At 41.6% G+C, this 18,902-nt stretch overlaps 1 protein-coding gene across 2 annotated transcripts in view; it reads right to left on the bottom strand.

The window, feature by feature from the left end:
* marchf6 (membrane-associated ring finger (C3HC4) 6) overlaps positions 1–18,902 on the bottom strand; it is a 97,968-nt gene that overhangs the window by 18,545 nt on the left and 60,521 nt on the right. For both annotated transcript variants that reach the window (XM_068056208.1, XM_068056217.1), the window contains exons 13-19: positions 18,142–18,210; positions 13,308–13,382; positions 9,150–9,284; positions 5,254–5,373; positions 4,577–4,677; positions 2,542–2,679; positions 756–960 (exon numbers count right to left, since the gene is read on the bottom strand). In XM_068056208.1, coding sequence (XP_067912309.1) covers positions 756–960; positions 2,542–2,679; positions 4,577–4,677; positions 5,254–5,373; positions 9,150–9,284; positions 13,308–13,382; positions 18,142–18,210 — 843 coding nt within the window. The remainder of the gene's footprint in view (positions 1–755; positions 961–2,541; positions 2,680–4,576; positions 4,678–5,253; positions 5,374–9,149; positions 9,285–13,307; positions 13,383–18,141; positions 18,211–18,902) is intronic.

The following is an 18,902-nucleotide window of genomic DNA, read 5'->3' as shown; positions in this document are numbered from 1 at the left end:
ACTAGTGGAATTGCACGACATTGACCTGGGGCGGGTGGGGGAGAGACAGTGTCAGTTTTGTGGGCGGGCTTAGTCCTACAAACTGAATCTTCAATGGACATAAAAGATGGCGAGAAAACATGAATGCAAGTGGTTTTGAGTGTACTGCACTTGCATTTCAAAGTCTCTGCTCTCTTGCACTGGTCTGGCCAATTCAGCCCAGATTGCACTGTATTACCAGCATAAACTCTACTCCCAGCATTTCTGTACTCCAAATCATTTCCTACTCATTCTACATATAGTTATGCAGGTTTTAAAATCTAAGGTTTAGATCTAAAATCTAAGATTCCCCCCATTGGGCTTACAATTTACAACAAATGGCAATTCTTTACAAATGGATTTATGACTTGATTATACTTAACACAGAGGAAATCATCTTATGAATGCTCCTAGAATGCTAATTACAAATAAAATTACTGGTATTCAGTCTCATTATAGTATTATTCTTTAAAATTGCAAGAGGCAGATTTTGGACAGACACTATATATACTATATAGAATTTCCCTGAATGAAGTGCTACTCCAGTAACCTCACAAGTAGGTAAGGTGGGCTTTGAGCAGCACCACCCATCTGTCTTTTATTTTAAAAACGAAAAGGGGAATTATGGCCTGAAAGATACCTATGATTTTGCAACGCTCAATGCACACATGAAACTTTCCCTCATGCTTCTGGTGTTAAAAAAATAAACAGCATTTACAATTTAATAAGTTACCTACCCTAAGAGGAAACTGTAAAGGTTTCCGATAAGGTTGAAAGCCAACAGGCCCACCCTGTTGCAAAATGGCCTGGTGAGCTGCATGAAGTCCTTCCCCGACTACAGGAATGGCATTGTTATTACGAGCCTGCTGGTTATTGTTTGCCTGCTGGTTGGCATTGTTCTCATTTTCCTCCTGATCTCCGAGCAAATACGAATGAAGGTCCCTGTCAGCGTGAAGCAAATGCATTCAAGACATTAAACGAGATGAGAAATAACAAGTTTTATGTAACTTGTTTTGCAGCGGACTGGTTTCCACAGCATTTCATGTAACAGTAGCATTCATTCTGCTGAAATGATTTAAAAACACATCAATCAATGATACAGTGGCGCAGTGGTTAGCACTGCAGCCTCACAGCTCCAGGGACCCGGGTTCGGTTCTGGGTACTGCCTGTGTGGAGTTTGCAAGTTCTCCCTGTGTCTGCGTGGGTTTTCACCGGGTGCTCTGGTTTCCTCCCACAGCCAAAGACTTGCAGGTGATAGGTAAATTGGCCATTATAAATTGCCCCTAGTGTAGGTAGGGAATATGGGATTACTGTAGGGTTAGTATAAATGGATGGTTGTTGGTCGGCACAGACTCGGTGGGCCGAAGGGCCTGTTTCAGTGCTGTATCTCTAAATAAATAAAATAAAAACTTAAAAGATCAGACTTCTGCACCTGGATAGTCTAGATCAAAAAAACATGGGCCCAGATTTTGAAGTATTAATGAGAGTAAAACTGTCAGCATTCGGCATCATTGCTCTTCTGAAATTGACAGCAATTTCTGACAGCGCAGGTGCTGTTAAATATGGAAGTCCAGAAGTTGCTGTCAGTGATACATTGCTTCTGCACAGGGTTCACTGTTGACAGCCCCTTACGAATGCAATCAATTAGAAATCAATGAAAGGACAACAATTTCCACTCTTATGCTCTTAGTCTTACTGTAAAAACCCTTGAAAAGTTATACCTTGTTCAATGAGGTATAACTGGGTTTTTAATGGCAAAGTTCATAATTACTGCTAAACAGTCTCAAGCCCTGAAAGAGTAATTTTAGAATAAATTCCACACATTTAATTTTTTTTTTAAAGTTTGTTTATAATGAACTTCTGCCATAATCCCATGTTTATCCCCCAATCATTTATTTTGCTATTTGTAAAATTTGAAATTAAAAGTGAAGGTAACTCAGTGGTTTTTAATTCCTGGTTTACTGTCTGCAAAAATACTCCAATGTGATTAGCTGCTTACCCTACTTGATGACATCACTGCTGCTGGATGCAAGGATAGCCCCTTGGTGCCAGATTCTAATTGACATTAGAAAAGAGGAAATCTTTGCCAGAGATTACTAGATCAATGTCGGCAAATTTCTGTGAGGTCAGCAGTGAGTGCTATTGCTTTGCCACTGATTTTTGCAATATCCAGTCATGATTTTTTTTTAAAAAAAAGATACAGGCATTACACAGAGTATGCAGATCAAATCGATTTAACCTAATTTCTCCAATAGAGTGAGTACAAACATCATTCAGTCCGCTATGAGGGAGATGTCAGATTTACAAACTATCACTTGAAGAGTAAATGTTTTCAATCTTAAAAAGAATTGGTCATAAGGTAGTACTAACTTTACAGTAACTTGCTAAATTGTAGTAAATAATTCCTACTATGGCACTGTATGCTCTAATGCACTTAAATTTGTGCGTCCATGTATCTTTTACACAGATATTATCTAGGTTCAAATTCTTACCTATTGCTAATTATCAATAAGAATTACTTACAGCAAATACCCAGCTGTGACAGTCCAAGCTCGGACCAGGCCCTTCAACCACTGCCGGGTGTGTCCCTGCTCCAATAAGGCCGGCAATACCACCTGCAGTAGAAGTAGTTCTAGAGACAGCTCACTGACTGGGGCGTCACTACAGAGAAACCAGAATGGCAAATACCAACCTGTTAATGCAATCTGTTTAACAGGATTGGAAAGGAAAATAGGAGTACAAAAAAAAGGATACAATTCTTTCCGGTCATATCCAGGAACTGCTTTTTCTTTTTTGGAATTTTCCCTTCTTTTTGGGCAGCGGGGGTTCATGCTGTAGGATCTTTCCCAGCGTACCAGGAGGCCTCTAATATCCATTGCAACTGGCCAATTCCTCATGTGTGAATCCAGGCAACAAGTGCTGGTAGGCTGTTCCAACCACAGCAATTATACAATTGAGTCCAATCCTGTATTCAGATGTCCACGGATGCCATCTGCTGGCAAATGCACAATCTGGAGGAGACACACTCAATGATTTTCATCCCCCGGGCCCAAGTTGTAGTTGGTCTAGCTAAGGTTAGCTAACTCAGCACAGGCCAGAAACCGAACATGGGTCAGTGGGACGGGACTGGAATTTCCACTCTCACTTGGTTTTGTAGTCTGTTCTGCATTTTGGTTCTGCTTTTTCTAGTGCCTGCAAGCAAGCACACTGCAATGTCTGGGCAACAGGAACCCATCATAAATGGAAATGTGTACAAGGAAGCAAATAATTAAATTGCACACAGATTTCATAGCGTACCAATGTAACTGCTATCAATATCTAACATAGGTGAGAGTATGCAAAAACAGGCGATTTAAGAAATTAATAAGTCTTTAAAAAGTGCTTAAAAACAGATTAACTGTGCTTTGTGCTGCATTCAGTATCAGTGACTCATAAGCTTGCATTATGGAAGATATGCACACATAGATTTAATAGATCTAAACAGTTCAATAGAGAGGTAGCAAGCAGAGGCCAAGTACCACCTTAAAAAGAGAGGCAAGCAGGAAATCTGGAGGGAAAACCTTATCTAGCACAGCTCCAAGCGGCTACCTCAGGGTGGTACTGCCAGAAGCTGGGCAGATCACCTAACCCACTTTTATGCTAGGTTTAATCCATGATTTATTTAAGTATAATTACTCCAGAGGTCATTGAATACGAGATGTTAAACGGAGGTCCGGTGTGCTCACTTAGGTGAATGCAAAAGGCTCCATGGCACTGTGAAGAGGAACAGGGGAGTTCTCACTGGTGTCCTGGCCAATCTTTATCCCTTAAACCAACATCAATTAAACAGCTTATCTGATTATTACATTGCCGTTTGTGGGACATTACTGACTACAAATTGGCTGCCACATTTCCTACATTGCAACAGTGGCTATACTTCAAAAGTACTTTATTGTCTATAGAACATTTTGAGATGTCCCAAGGTCATGAAAGACGCTACATAAATGTAATTTTTGTATTCTGAACAGGGGAAAAAAAACTATTTCTTAACTTAAGACATTTGAAAGTTCAACCAGGAAAACTGCCAAACCTTGGAAATCTAATTTTCACAGACCAATACTAGCTACCCACAGAATCAAAAATTAATAAGTCCTGGACATGTAAAGAATTGACAAACAGCTCTTTCTCAACATCAAAACATTATAACTCAGTTTTCAGTTACAGAATATATTAATAGAAATGTCACTTTTGTGGCAAAACACCTTATTACCTAAAATGTAGATTGTCGTTTTAATTTTCTCCCCATCTACAGGTCCCCTGTCATGGCACATACATTCCCTGGGTTTTGGGCGAGGTGGTGGGGAGCGGCAGCAGTGATGCGGCAAAGAAGCATTTCTTAGGCCTCCGTCAAACTTCAAATGGTTGCTAGGAAATATGAGCAGGGGTCTTAAGCTCAAGTTTCTCCCAATAGTCTGACTTTATGGGAACCCACAACTCACTCCTGGCATTGTTATATCAATGAGGTGTGCCACCAGATGACAAGTTATAATGTCTGTAAGAGTACAAGACCAGATATTACCTGTAAAGCATTACATTGTATGGTAGAAAATCAGGCAGCAGAGTCTTAATAATACGAATTGGTAACCAAAGCATAAGGAGGACAATAGACCCAAAGACAATCTGCAAAGAAAAAGGCAAGAGACAAGAACCTTAATCAAGTTATATACGAAAAATTAAAAAGTAATGTTTGCAGAGTTTGATTACTTAATCTCCAATTTACTTTTAAAGAAAAAAATCTATCTTTAAATTGTTTCCATCCTTTTCCAACCTATTAATACAACAGTTTTGTGTTGAGCATGTGAACTGATTTTCAGTGAAAGGGGCATTTGAACCAAAATCCACTATTCAAAAGAAATAAAATCACTTTCTTCACTGAAAGGTAACCAATGATGAACTGCCACAAAAGCAACCAATGAAATGAGATTCTTCCTAAAATAAAAACATAAAATAATTTGGAAAAATTCACCCCTACCCATGCGACCCATACCCTTCCTCTTGAATACTGCCAAATTCTAGGTTCCCAATCTGAAATGTTGCCTTACCCCAAGGCTGCCCATTCCTTCTCGTCCAGTACCTCTGCCCATTCAATCCCACACTACACACCATTCCCTTTTGAGCATTTTCTGGTTAAATCCTCTCTCTTCTTCATTAGCAGTTTTAATTTCAAGAGGAGGCACACATTGACATTGGACTTACCACAGACAGTATAAACCGCCTGAAATGCCTATAAATAGGCAGATGAATCATCTCCTGAACGGGATTAAAATCTGGATCATTCAGATTTCTTAAAAACCATAAGACACCAGGTCTCAATACCTGAAAGAAAACAGCAATTTTAAACACTGATCTGAACAGATCCTAGGATCAGTAAAAGCAGTACAAGAAACAAGATAGAAGCATTAGAAGCTAAAACAACTAATTTTTGCCTTTCTGGCTTAAAAACTTAGATATGAAATCCACTATACTTAGCTAAAGCCACAGTCTGCTAGCAGTGTGGTTGATCAGTTTTCCCCAGTCCAGAACTAGATCCACACAGAACTAGATAGTTTTCCCCATTAACTAGAAAACATTTTGAATTCTAAATCACTCTGGTTTACCTAAGTCAATTCTACCAGATAGTTACGTATCAATTTGTATTAAGTATGACATTTTGATATAAAGAATACATTCAAGAGAGCAAATATTAATTCAAATATTTATTTGGGTTACCACAACAGCAAAAAATGGGATTCTGTCTAGAAACATTCTTTGTGGCAAAGCAGCTTAATGAATCCCTAGAAGAGGTGCAAGAACAATTTTTACATTTCTTAAACATTACTAGCAAATCATATAGTATAATTAAGATTTACAAATAGTAATTTGGTCATACAGAACTTGACTATTGCTGAAAATAGAGACATGCTGTTGAAGCTTTTCATCTTACACTCATCAGGACAATCCGCAAGAACACCAATGTAAGGGAAAATTACGACTTTATACTGTATGAGAAGGCGGTGCTGATTGATTTCATTTGCCTACCAATCAGCATTCTTTTCATACAGTACAAAGTCATTCTTTTCCCTTACATAGTGATTCTTGTGGATTGTCCTGATGAGTGCAAGACAAAAAGCTTCAACAACATGTCTCTATTTTCAGCAATAATTAAGGTCAATACCATTTTTCAAATAAGCCATGTCCTATGCCATTCACTGGAAAACAGTAAACCAGGCAACCTGCTGACTAACAGCATGTTGTTACCACCAATCAGAAAGTACCCAGAAACCAACTGTGGCTCACCTTTAGGACAATCCAAAGGACATTAGAATTAGAATTAGAATATTACAGCGCAGTACAGGCCCTTCGGCCCTCGATGTTGCGCCGATCATCTGACCTACACTATTCCATTTACATCCATATGTCTATCCAATGACCACTTAAATGCCCTTAAAGTTGGCGAGACATTAAGGACTCTACTGGAATTTAGCTTAAATAGGAATTAAGGCTACATCCACACTACATATTAGCATCAGATCACACCATTGCTTCACTTTGGATTCTGGATTTGGACTATGTTTACACTCAATGCAGCATCGAAGCAAACTGCTTTGCACCAATGCTACAGTTGAAGTGTGAATGCATCCTTAAATGTTAAAATATGAGGGTTATGTTATTCATAGAATCATAGAATGGCCATTCCCATCAAGTCGGTGATGGCTCTCTGCAAGAGGAACCTAGCTAGACCTACTCCCCTGCCCTTTCCCCATTTCCTTGTAAATGTTTTCCTCTTCAAGTACTTACCTATTTCCTTTTGAAAGCTAAAATTGAATCTGGCTCCACCATCCTCATAACCAGATCATAACTACATGCTGCATAAAACAGTTTTGCCCCACATTGGCAAATGAGGACATCACCTTAAATCTTTGTCGTATGGTTCTGGACCCTCCTGCCAACGGGAACAGTTTCTCCCTATCTACTCTGTCCAGTCCATGATTTTAAACACCTCCACCAAATCTCCTATTAACCTTCTCTGCTCGAGGGAGAACAACTTCAGCTTCTCCAATCTATCCATGTAACTGAAGTCCCTCATCCCTGGAACCATTCTAGTGTGGGCCGTACTGGATGCCATTTTGGCGAGGTCGTTAGTGCAGGTGCTGGGAGCGTTCTCCAGAGGTATGCAGAGTAGGCAGATCCAGAATTCTCTATATTCAGCCTAGTTCTCACTTAATTATCAGTTTAACATCTGTCATACGCTTCCTTTTTCTGCTTCATCTTACTCTCCATCATCCATGGAGCTCTGGTTGTGGGAAGGTACTGAGATTATATCTGAGCCAGCTCCTCTTTAAAAGACTACTTTGCCTGCCAATCTTTAATTCAAATTGACTACGGCCAGATCTGTTCTCAGCCTGCTGAAGTTGGCCCTTCGCCAATCAACTATTATTTCTTTACTCTAGATTACTCCTTGTCCTCTTGCATGGCTAATCTAAACCTCATGATACTATAATCACGGTTCACTAAATGTAGCCCTTATACTTGATCCACCTGACCAACCTCATTGCCCAGAACCAGATTCAGCAATGCCTCATTTCTCATTGGGCCGGAAATGGACTGATCAAGGTGGTTGTGCTGGACACGCCTCAGAAACTCTAGCTCCTAGTCAAAACTAAGATAATTGAATTCCTCCATTATCACTACTCTATACCACTTGCACCTGTGTAATTTCCCTGCAAGTTTGTTCCTTATATCATTCCAACTAGTCAGTGGCCAATAGAATACACCCAGTAGTGCAACGGAACCTCTATTGTTGAACTCAAACCGAGTAAATTTCGTCATTAACCACTCCAGGACATCTTTCCAGCACTGTAACATTCTCCCTAATATTGTCACCCACCCCTACCCCTTTCTTTCCTTGCCCATCTTTCCTAACCATCTTGCATTAGGAATGTTAAGAATCTAATCCTGCCCTTTTTGGAGCCAGGCCTCCATTATCACCACAACATTATATTTCCATGTGGCTATAGCTCACCAACCTTATTTACCACCTTCTGTGCATTTATACACCTGCATTGAAAATCTCAGACCTTCTTGCATTCTCTGTTTGATTCCACCCAACACTGTACAATTCCTTTGTGTTCCTTGTTTTTCCTTTCTAATCTTACATCCTGGTGCCCATTCTCTTGCCAAATTAGTTTAAACCCTCCCTAATAGCACTAGTGAACCTGTAGCTGAACAACTACTTCAACCACATAAATCAGGAAAAAGATCAGAATATATTTATTGACCTAGCACTGAAAATCTCAGTGCATGGTAGTGGAAGTATTATGATAATAATGATGTTGGGATACAGCCATTGATGTAAACAGCACAAAACCAAAGAACAAAGTTTGACAGAAAACAACTTTGGTGAGATCATATAGGAATTGCAGCATCCAGTTCTGCTCATCCAGGGCAAGGGTAACACAGTGGAATAAGACACAAGGGAGACAATCAAACTCTGAAACAGAACTGAGATGGATTGTGAGGCTGGCCCTCACAGGACTGTGCATGGCCATTAGATTTCAATACACTCCTAAATGGGGGCTCAGTAACTAGACTAATACTTGGAATGGGTGAGCCGTCTTATGAGGAAAGACTGGACAGGCTAGGCTTGTATCCGCTGGAATTTAGAAGAGTAAGAGGTGACTTGATTGAAACATAGAAGATCCTGAGGGGTCCTGACAGGGTGTATGTGGAAAGGATGTTTCCCCTTGTGGGAGAATCAAGAACTAGGATTCACTGTTTAAAAATAAGGGGTCGTCCATTTAAGACAGAGATGAGAAGAAATTTTTTCTTTGGGGGTCGTAAATTTTTGGAATTCTCTTCCTCAAAAAGTGGTGGAAGCAGAGTCTTTGAATATTTTTAAGGTAGAGGTAGACAGATTCTTGATAAGCAAGGAGGTGGAAGGTTATCGGGGGTAGGTGGAAATGTGGAGTATTCAGTTCAGCCATGAACTTACTGAACGGCAGAGCAGGCTCGAAGGGCCGAGTGGCCTACTCCTGCTCCTAATTCGTATGTTCAACTTTCAGAAATCCCAGCAAACCTCAAGTGTACCAATAGCTGAATTTAGATCAACTTACCTCTCTGAGTAGAAGAATGAAAGATGCGAAGTAGAACACATAGACCATCCCCACCAGCCAGTGTAAGAACATTGTGGTTCCAGGTGCAGACTGAAAACTCAGCTCTCGGTCTTTCAATGTAGCATCAAACATTTCCTACAGACCAGATTAAAACCAGGGTGATGCCATATCCATCAGTGCAACTAACCTGCATTTCAACACTGTTCCCGATTGTTTTAAAAAATACATTTTATTAATCCAAGCAAAAAATTAAGGGCCAATGCTCATCTTGCTATTCAAAAACTATTTTAAAAAGATACAAATAGGATCCCACATTTTATCAACAGAACATTATAAGGTCAGTTCCAGTGCATTTCTATGCGCTCTCTCTCCACTTACAGATGCTAGCTTTCTTTTAGCTGAGCAAATCTGAAAGGCATTGATGAAATCTTATTTTTGAGTCTCTTTTGTCTGTGAAGACCTACCTGTTTGCTATAGGCAGAAAGGACAATTTGATTCTTAGATTAACAATATACACTCCATGCAAGTGTAGCAGGCTCAAGGTTAAGTTATACATTTTTGCATTAGTATTAGACTCTCAACGAGATGAGCTTTGGAACAGTGTGACGAGAGTAGAATCCAGTTACACTAGCACTATGGCAGAAGGACACATTTCAACAAAAGAGTTTGCTCAGAGGCCAGAATAGTCTCGAAGAATGTAGAAAGTACTTTGCTAACCTTCTCAAAAAGATATACTGAAATTGATTAATGTAGATCATGCATTAATTCCCTCCAGAACACTTTTGTGAAGTGTCTTGACAATATAAACAACCGCTAAAAGCTTTCACTAGCTCTCAACAAGCCCACATTATCTTTTAAAGCAGGGATTCTCAACAAGAGTCCGCGAGAGGGTTTTAAGAGGTTCGTCAAAACACAACACCTTGTCAAAAGGAAAAACGGATTACCTCTAATTTAAGAAAAATTAAACTGAGTGAGCAAGTTCCGAGCACGAGCCTCTTTCAACTGAACTAATCTCTCTAAATTACGCCTCCCAGCAGCATTGATTGGCTGGTTGGGCCTGTTGAGGAGCTCCTGGGGAAGTCAGTTGGCTTAAATGCCTGTCATTCAGAGTGATGGAGGTAGGTTTCCATTGAAGAGCTGCTGGGGAGGCGGATTGGCTGGAGTCCCTGTCAGTTAGAGGGTCTGAGGCGGGTTTTCACTGAGAAGCACTTGGGAAAGCAGATTGGCCAGAGCAGCTGTTGCTCAGAGTGGCAGAAGTGGGTTTCCATTAAGGTACTCCTGAGTAATCAGATTGGTGGGATTGCGCGTCACCCCAGAGTCATCAGATTCTCACTGAGAAACAGCAGTGTTTCTGGGCACAAGGGGAAGATTTTAAAAACAATGAAGAAAAACTCTTCAAGAAATTCAAGAGAATTTAAACTCTATTGTAGGCCAGAATTTTACGCCACCCCAGAGAGCCGGATGGTAGTGGGAGGGTGGCGTAAAATTTAGCAGGAGGCTCCGGGAGGCCTTCCCGAAACGCACCCGCCTCCGCCCAACTTTACATAGGGCGGGCAAAAAACGGGCCACCCGTCCCAGACCACATAAGGGCCTTCGCCCACTTCCACGCAGATTTTACCAATGGCAGGAGGGCGTCCGTAAGACATGAAAGGCCACCCAGTGAAACATGGCGGCTTCTCAGCGCACTGGGGGGAGGGGGGGGGGCCTGACGATCGGGCACAGGACCCACCTTCCCCCCAAATAACCACCCTTGCCTCGCCGGGGTACGACCAATTATCCTCTGGCGAGGCAACCCAAATTTACCTGGCTCCATGTCCTCGGCTGGCCTGCAGTTCCAGCAGTGGCCACCGCTCCCGATGGCGCTGCTGAGACTAACAGCTGCCAGCCCAATGATTGGCCGGCAGTTCAATGAGGCGAGACTTCCACAAGCAGGTGGAAGTCCCACCTCGGAACAATTAAAGCCCGGGGACCTGTAAAACGCTAGCCGGATCCCCAGGCTAAGCGGAAGCGGGTTCGCTACCGACTTATACGTCAGTGGCCAGCCCCTGACCGCCCAATGTAAAATTCCAGCCCGCAGAAACAGTTGGCTGACATTTCTGAACGTGAGGGATTATATTGTGGGTCAGTTCACTGAAACTACATACAGTCCCAAAATAATCGATGATGCTTTTGAAATGAATGCAGCATTTACTGAATAACTTGCAACTGATTTAAACCAACTATTTTATACTAGCAGAGACCCACAAAGTATTTCTGGTCAAATTAGTATCTTTGTTGCAACAGTACTTCCTTAATTACAGGAAATCTAGTTATTCTTTCACCAGAGTTTAACTGAATCAAAACTTCTCTCTGGAAAAAGCTACATAAAGCCAAATAATACAAATTTTGTCAAGAGTCTGGCCTTGTGTCTTGTTGATGGTCATAGAATATTAAAGTCTAATTGCAAACTGTTTTCTCCCGAGTTAGAAATACAGGTTTACATCCGAATGGCTCGATATTACTTGAGGAATAAACACACTATTTCCTTGAAATCTGTCTGTTATAATTTCAGCATCCATCATCGAAGAAAACAGCGTAACTATCAAGTTGTTCCATGACAAAGTCCTTGTTTAGCATTCAAGTTTCCTAGTAACATTATAATTGCTCCTTCCTGGAGTCTACGTTTATGCAGCGGCATCCCCATCAGAGGTAGACTGCGCAGAAACTCTGGAGGGTATAGACTGTTATCCTCATCTATAGAATCAACACATGTATTCTTTTAATTTACCTGACAGTTTTTCTAAAACTTTTTTCATTCAAACCTAGTGAATCTTCATTCTTAGCACTAAGAATAGCTTTTGAATAATAAGTCATATTGTCTCAACCATTTTGCCACACTTAACCAATTCCATCAGCTCTGCCACTCCTCCTGTGCAATCCCCATCCCATTCACTAGTTTGGCATCAGCTGGAGCATTGTCCCTCGTTCTGGGCACCATGCTTCATAAAGACACGAGGGCATTGGAGAGAGTACAGGAAAGATTCATGAGAATCACTCCAGGGAGGAGGAACTTCGGTTATGAAGATAGATTGGAGAAGTTAGGACTGTTTTCCTTGGAGGAGAAGGCAGAGAGGTGATTTGATAGAGGTATTCAAAATCATGAGGGGTCTGGACAAAGTAGATAGAGAAAAACTGTTCCCACTTGTGAAAAGATGGAGAATGAGAGGGCACAGACTTAAAGTATTTGGTTAGAGAAGCAAAAGCGACACGAGGAAAAACTTTTTCACGCAGTGAGTGGATCAGGTCTGGAATGCACTGCCTCAGAACGTGCTGGAGGCAGGTTCAACTGAAACATTCAAAAGGGAATTAAACAGTTATATGAAAAGGAAAAATGTGCAAAGTTACGGGGAGAAGGCGGGGGAATGGAACTGAGTGAATTGTTCTTTCGGCGAGCCGGTGCGGACACGATGGGCCTTCTGCACTGTAACAATTCTGCGATTCATTCCTTTAATCCCGCTTTGCCACCCCTGTCAATTCCATTCCATCCCTCATGGAAACATATCTCCAGTCAGGGTAACATGTTGGGCTCCCCTTACTTTCTGCTGTTTTTGTGCTCCACCAATCCACCACCACCCCACTACCCCACCACTGGCAGCAGCATGTGCGTTATGCTCTCCAATCCTGCATGCACCCCATGTGCACCAAATAAACCCACCAACTGACGTGCCCCTTACACTGAACTATCAAAACAGTACAAACAGGCAAAAAACTGAGTATTATTACAGATGGTTTCTATTCTGGGGCTGTCTTATTGTCACCGAACTGACTTTCTCCCACACTGTCTGCAGAATCCTGGAACACCCCCAGCCTCAATAACTTGCATTTACATGGGGCCACTAACAGAGTAAAACATCCAAAGGCGCTTCACATGTATGCTATAAAACAAAATCTGGCACCCAGTCATGTAAGGAGATTAGAAAATGGGCACCAGTAACAAGTTTCACATTAAATAAAGCAAAAATAACATTTGTTTAATTGGATAACTAATTTTTGTACAGGAAATATACATATATAGTATTACAGGGCGTTCATGGAATTTTAGTAACAGAAGGGGGAACCTCAGAAGCAAAAAGGTTGAGAACCACAGTTCTGATCAATTCCTTGAGAGAAATAACTTACCAGTGAACAAATGTCAAGCCACCAGCCACATATAAGAGGGAATACACCAATTTCCACAACTACCAGCAAGGACACCTAAATAAAAAAAAAGCAAACCTTGAAGTTGTGTGAAATGTACATAACAATGTATTGGAGATTATTGGCTAGACACAATCTCCAAGAAATTCCATTAGACAGTTCTAAAATGCAGGTTTCATCAATTTCTCTTACCCTATCAGAGCTTTCTTTTTGTTATTTTTCCCCCCTCCCCCCTTCACTTGCCTTTTACACCTCTAACTTTTAGCAGTTCTGATGAAACGTCATCAATCTGAAAGGTCAACTCTGTTGCTCTCTCCACTGATGCTGCCGATCTGAGTATTTCCAGCATTTTTTAGATTTATATTTTATACCAAATGCTTTCAATGTGTAATCTTCAAAAAATTACATATGCACTGGAATTACAACAGTAGATGGAGCATTGAGCAGAGTGCTGTTGGAGGGCAGAGTGTGAGGGGAGTTTGGTAAGGAGAGGAACTATAAATTAAGAAAAAGTAAATTTGACTGCACTCAGTTGGAGCAGCGCGAATCAGCGTTACTAGCAGGGCTATAAACAGTGCGAATCAGCAGGGCTCGCTGTTGCCTGTAACCAGTTGGAGCCCGCATTTGGAAAGAGGGAAAAAAAAAGAGGTGCGACATCACAGGGAACCTGGTAGGTGATTGGTTGGTGAGTATTGCAGCTTAGGGACTGCATCTCAACAACTGAGAGAAAAAAATTAAGTATTTATAATAAGGAATAAGTGGGTAGCTGGTGAGTATTATCTTTTTTGAGTAAGATTTATTTTAAACTAATGAACTGTATTGATCAGTAATAAGATTTTATTAATAGTTCTAAGATGTTTTAGTATTGGGTACATTTCTTTTATTAGTGGTAGCAAAGGGTCAATTAATAAATAAAGGTATGACAGGGTTGCTTCAATCTCGAGAGTGCACCTCCTGTGCTATGTGAGCGCGCCAGGATGCTTCCCGTACCCTGCAGAACCATTTGTGCAGGAAATGTCATCAATTGAAGCAGCTTGAGCTCCGGGTTTGGAATTGAGCGGCAGCTGGTAACACTGCGGTGCATTCACGAGGGTGAGAGCTAAGTGGATAGCACGTTTATAGATGTGGTCACCCCACAGTTTAAGATTATGCAGGGAGCGCACGTGAATGGGTCACCACCAGGCAGTCAATAAGAAACATGCAAGTAGTAGAGGAGTCCCTTGATTGCATCGCACTCTCCAACAAGTATTCAGTTCTGAATACTGACGAGAATGATGGTTCATCTGGGAAGTGCAGCCAGAGCCAAGTCCATGGCACAACGGGTGGCTCAGCTGCACGGCAGGTACAGGGAAGACTGATAGGTGCTTCAATAGTCAGGGGAACAGACAGGCATTCCTGAGGCCGCATAAGTGAATCCAGGATGATGTGTTGCCTCCCTGGTGCCAGGGTCAAGGATGTCATCAAGCAGCTGCAGAACATCCTGAAGAGGGAGGGTCAACAGCCAGTAGTTGTGGTCCACATCGGAACCAACGACACAGGTAGAAAGAGGGATGTGGTCCTGCAGTCAAAATTTAGGGAGCTAGGCAAGAAATTAGCAAGCAGGACTTCAAAAGCAGTAATCTCCGAATTACTCCCAGTGCCACATGCAAGTGAGTACAGGAATAGAAGGATATAACAAATGAATGCGTGGCTGGAAAGATGGTGCAGGAGGGAGGGCTTTAGATTCTTGGGACATTGGGACCGGCTGCACCTGAACAGAGCCGGGACTGAGTTTTTTGCGGGACGTTTTGCTAGTGCTGTTGGGGAGGATTTAAACTAGTTTGGCAGGGGGATGGGGACCTGAGGGTAGACTCAGTTGGGACAAAATCAGATATTAAAATGGAAGGCAGAAAATTAATGGATGAGTCTGGAAGACAGAGGAAACAAAGATTAGAAAAGAGAGAGTCTGGCAGTGCTCAAGGGTATCTATTTCAATGCAAGGAGTATAGCAAATAAAACAGATGAGCTGAGGACACAGATAGACACGATAGGGAGGGAATAAGAAAGGAAGTGGAGTGGCCATTCTGGTCAAAGAAACCATTACAGCCGTGAGAAGGGATGATATATTGGAAGGTTCATCAAATGAAGACATATGATTGAGCTAAGGAACAAAAAAAGGGACAATCACACTGCTGGGAGTGTACTGTAAACCCCCAGTCAGAGGGAGATAGAAGAGCAGATATGTAGGTAAATCTCTGAGAAGTGCAAGAATAGGTCAGTAATAGTAGGGGATTTTAACTACACCAAAATTAACTGGGATAGTTTTAGTGTGAAAGGAATCGAGGGAGCAGAATTCTTGAGATGCATTCAGGAGAACTTTTTTGGCCAGTATGTAGCAAGTTCAACAAGAGAGGGCGCAGTTTTAGACTTAGTTTTAGGAAATGAAGATGGAAGGAGTGTCAGTGGGACAGCATTTTGGTGGTAGTGAACGTAATTCAGTCAGTTTTAACATAATTATGGAAAAGGCCAAGGATAGAACAGGAGTTAGAACTCTCAATTGGGGCAAGCCCAATTTTACTAAGCTCAGGAGTGATTTAGCGAAAGTGGACTAGAAACAGCTACTTGAAGGTAAAATCAGTCAGCGCAATGGAAGGCATTCAAAGGGGAGATTCAGGGGGCTCAGAGTAAACATGTTCCCACAACGAAAAAGGGTGGAATGGCCAAATCTAGAGCCCAATGGATGTCAAGAAGCTTACAGGGTAAGATAAGGCAGAAAAAGAATGCTTATGCTAGACACAGAGTACTCAATACTACAGAAAGCCGAGAGGTGTATAGAAAGTGGAGGGGTGAAATCAAAAAGGAAATTAGGAAAGCAAAAAGAGAGGGTATGAAAGAATATTGGCAAGCAATATCAAGGTGAACCCAAAGTTGTTTTATCAATACATCAAGAGCAAGAGGATAACTAAGGAAAAAGTAGGGCCCATAAAAGACCAAAAAGGTAACCTATGTGTAGGGGCAGAAGATTTTGGTATTTTTCTTAATGAATCCTTCACGTCTGTCTTCACAAAAGAGGGGGACGATGCAGATACTGTAGTTAAGGAAGAGGGGTATGAAGTATTAGATGTGATCAACATAGGGAGAAAGGATGCATTAATGGGATTAGCACTGTTAATAAATCACCAGGGCCGGATGAAATGTACCTTAGGCTGTCAAAAGAAGCCAAAGAGGAAACAGCGGAAGGTCTGACCATCATTTTCCAGTCCTCACAGGATACAGGTGTGGTGTCGGAGGATTGGAGAACTACTAACGTTGTACCTCTGTTTAAAAAGGGAACGAGGGATAGACCGAATAATTACAGTTTAACCTTAGTGGGCAAATTATTGGAATCTATTCTGAGAGACAGGATAAACTGTCACTTAGAAAGGCACAGATTAATCAAGGATAGTCAGCGTGGATTTGTTAAGGGAAGATCTTGTCTGACCAACTTGATCGAGTTTTTTGAAGTAACAAGGAAGGTAGTGCAGTTGATGTGGTCGACATGGATTTTAGCAAGGATTTTTTTTACAAGGTTCCACATGGCTGACTGGTTAAAAAAAATAAAACCCCATGGGATCCAGAGAAATGCAGCAAGGTGGATACAAAATTGGCTCAGTGGCAGGAAACAAAGGGTAATTGTTGACGGGTGTTTTTGCGACTGTAGGGCTGTTTACAGTGGCGTTCCACAGGGCTCAGTACTGGGTGCCCTGCTTTTTGTGGTATATATTAACGATTTGAACATAAATGTGGGGGGCATGATCAAGAAGTTTGCAGACAACACAAAGATTGACCATGTCGTAGATAGCGAAGAAGATAGCTGTAGGCTGCAGGAAAACATTGATGGTCTGGTCAGATGGGCAGAAAAGTGGCAAGTGAAATTCAACATGGAGAAGTGTGAGGAGATGCATTTGGGGAGGTCAAACAAAGGCAAAGGAATACACGATTAATGGGAAAGTACTGAGTAGAGGAAGTGAAGGACCTTGGAGTAAACGTCCACAGATCCCTGAAGGTAGCATGACAGGTCGATAAGGTGGTTAAAAAGGCATATGGAATCCTTTCCTTTATTAGCCGAGGTATAGAATATAAGAGCATGGAGGTTATGCTGAAACTGTATAATTAATTGGTTAGGCCACAACTTGAGTACTGCGTGCAGTTCTGGTCACCTCATTACAGAAAGGATGCAACTGCACTAGAGAGGGTACAGAGGAGATTTACGAGACTGGAAAAATGCAGCTATGAGGAAAGATTGGATAGGCTGCGGTTGTTCTCCTTGGAACAAAGAATGCTGAGGGAAGATCTGATTGAAATGTACAAAATTTTGAGGGGCCTGGATAAAGTGGAGGTGAAGGCCCTATTTACCTTAGCACAGAGGTCAGTGACGAGGGGGCATAGATTTAAAGTGATTGGTAGAAAGATTGGGGGGGGGGGAAATGAGGAAAAGTTTTTTCACCCAGAGGGTGATGGGGGTCTGGAACTCATTGCCTGAAAGGGTAGTTGAGGCAGAAACCCTCAACTCATTCAAAAGAAGTCTGGATATGCACCTCAAATGCCATAACCTGCAGGGCTACGGACCAAATGCTGGAAGGTGGGATCAGAATGGGTGGAACATTTTTCGGCTGGCACAGACACCATGGGCCAAGTGGCCTCTTTCTGTGCCATAAGCTTTCTATGATTCTAGGATTTTAAGGCAAAAATTTATGGCTGTGATCTGTTTATCAGGATACATAAATAAAACGTCTAATTTTATTTGCATATACAAAATACAATTATAGTTGTAACCTTTAGGACAATGCAACAATACCTTAACAACAATATAACAAACGCCCAATAAACGACGAGATCGTTGGAACTTCACCAGTGCAGCCAAGCCCTGTGTAAAGTTAAGTTAAACAAAAGCAACCAAACACTCCATTATGTAACTGGTGTAATGCATATCTGTGAATGGCAACTGTGGATGCTATTGAATCAGGGAAGTATTCTTGTTCTTCCTGGTTCCACAGCAACAATCTACCAAGGAAGAAGATGCTGCCAAGTCAAAGAAGGTAGTTGGGACACTGGATGGGCTAAAAATTGATAAAACACTGTACTTAAAGCTAATGGTAAGGATGGAAATTGTAGCGACACTAGCCATATTCTTATCCTCCTTAGATACAGGGGTGGTGCCAGAGGACTGGAGAATTGCAAATGTTACACATTTGTTTTTAAAAAAGTGTAAGGATAAGCCCAACAACTACAGGCCAGTATGTTTAATTTTGGTGGCGGGAAAGTTCTTAAAAACGATAATCTGGGACAAAATTATCTGTCACTTGGATAAATGAGAATTAATTAAAATAAAATCAACACAGATTTTATCAGGGCAATTGTGTTCAACTAACTTGATTGAGTTTTTTGATGCGTTAACAGGGAGCTTTGCAGAGGTCAATGCAGTTGATGTGGTATACATGGAGTTTGAAAAGGCGTTTGATAAAATGGCATACAAATAGGCGGCACAGTGGTTAGCACCGCAGCCTCACAGCTCCAGGGACCCGGGTTCGATTCTGGGTACTGCCTGTGCGGAGTTTG

This window comes from Heterodontus francisci, chromosome 2, assembly GCF_036365525.1.
Source record: "Heterodontus francisci isolate sHetFra1 chromosome 2, sHetFra1.hap1, whole genome shotgun sequence".
In the NCBI taxonomy this organism is placed as follows: Eukaryota; Metazoa; Chordata; class Chondrichthyes; order Heterodontiformes; family Heterodontidae; genus Heterodontus; species Heterodontus francisci.
The sequence above is the reverse complement of the archived record's forward strand: the minus strand, read 5'-3'. Positions and strand labels throughout refer to the sequence as shown.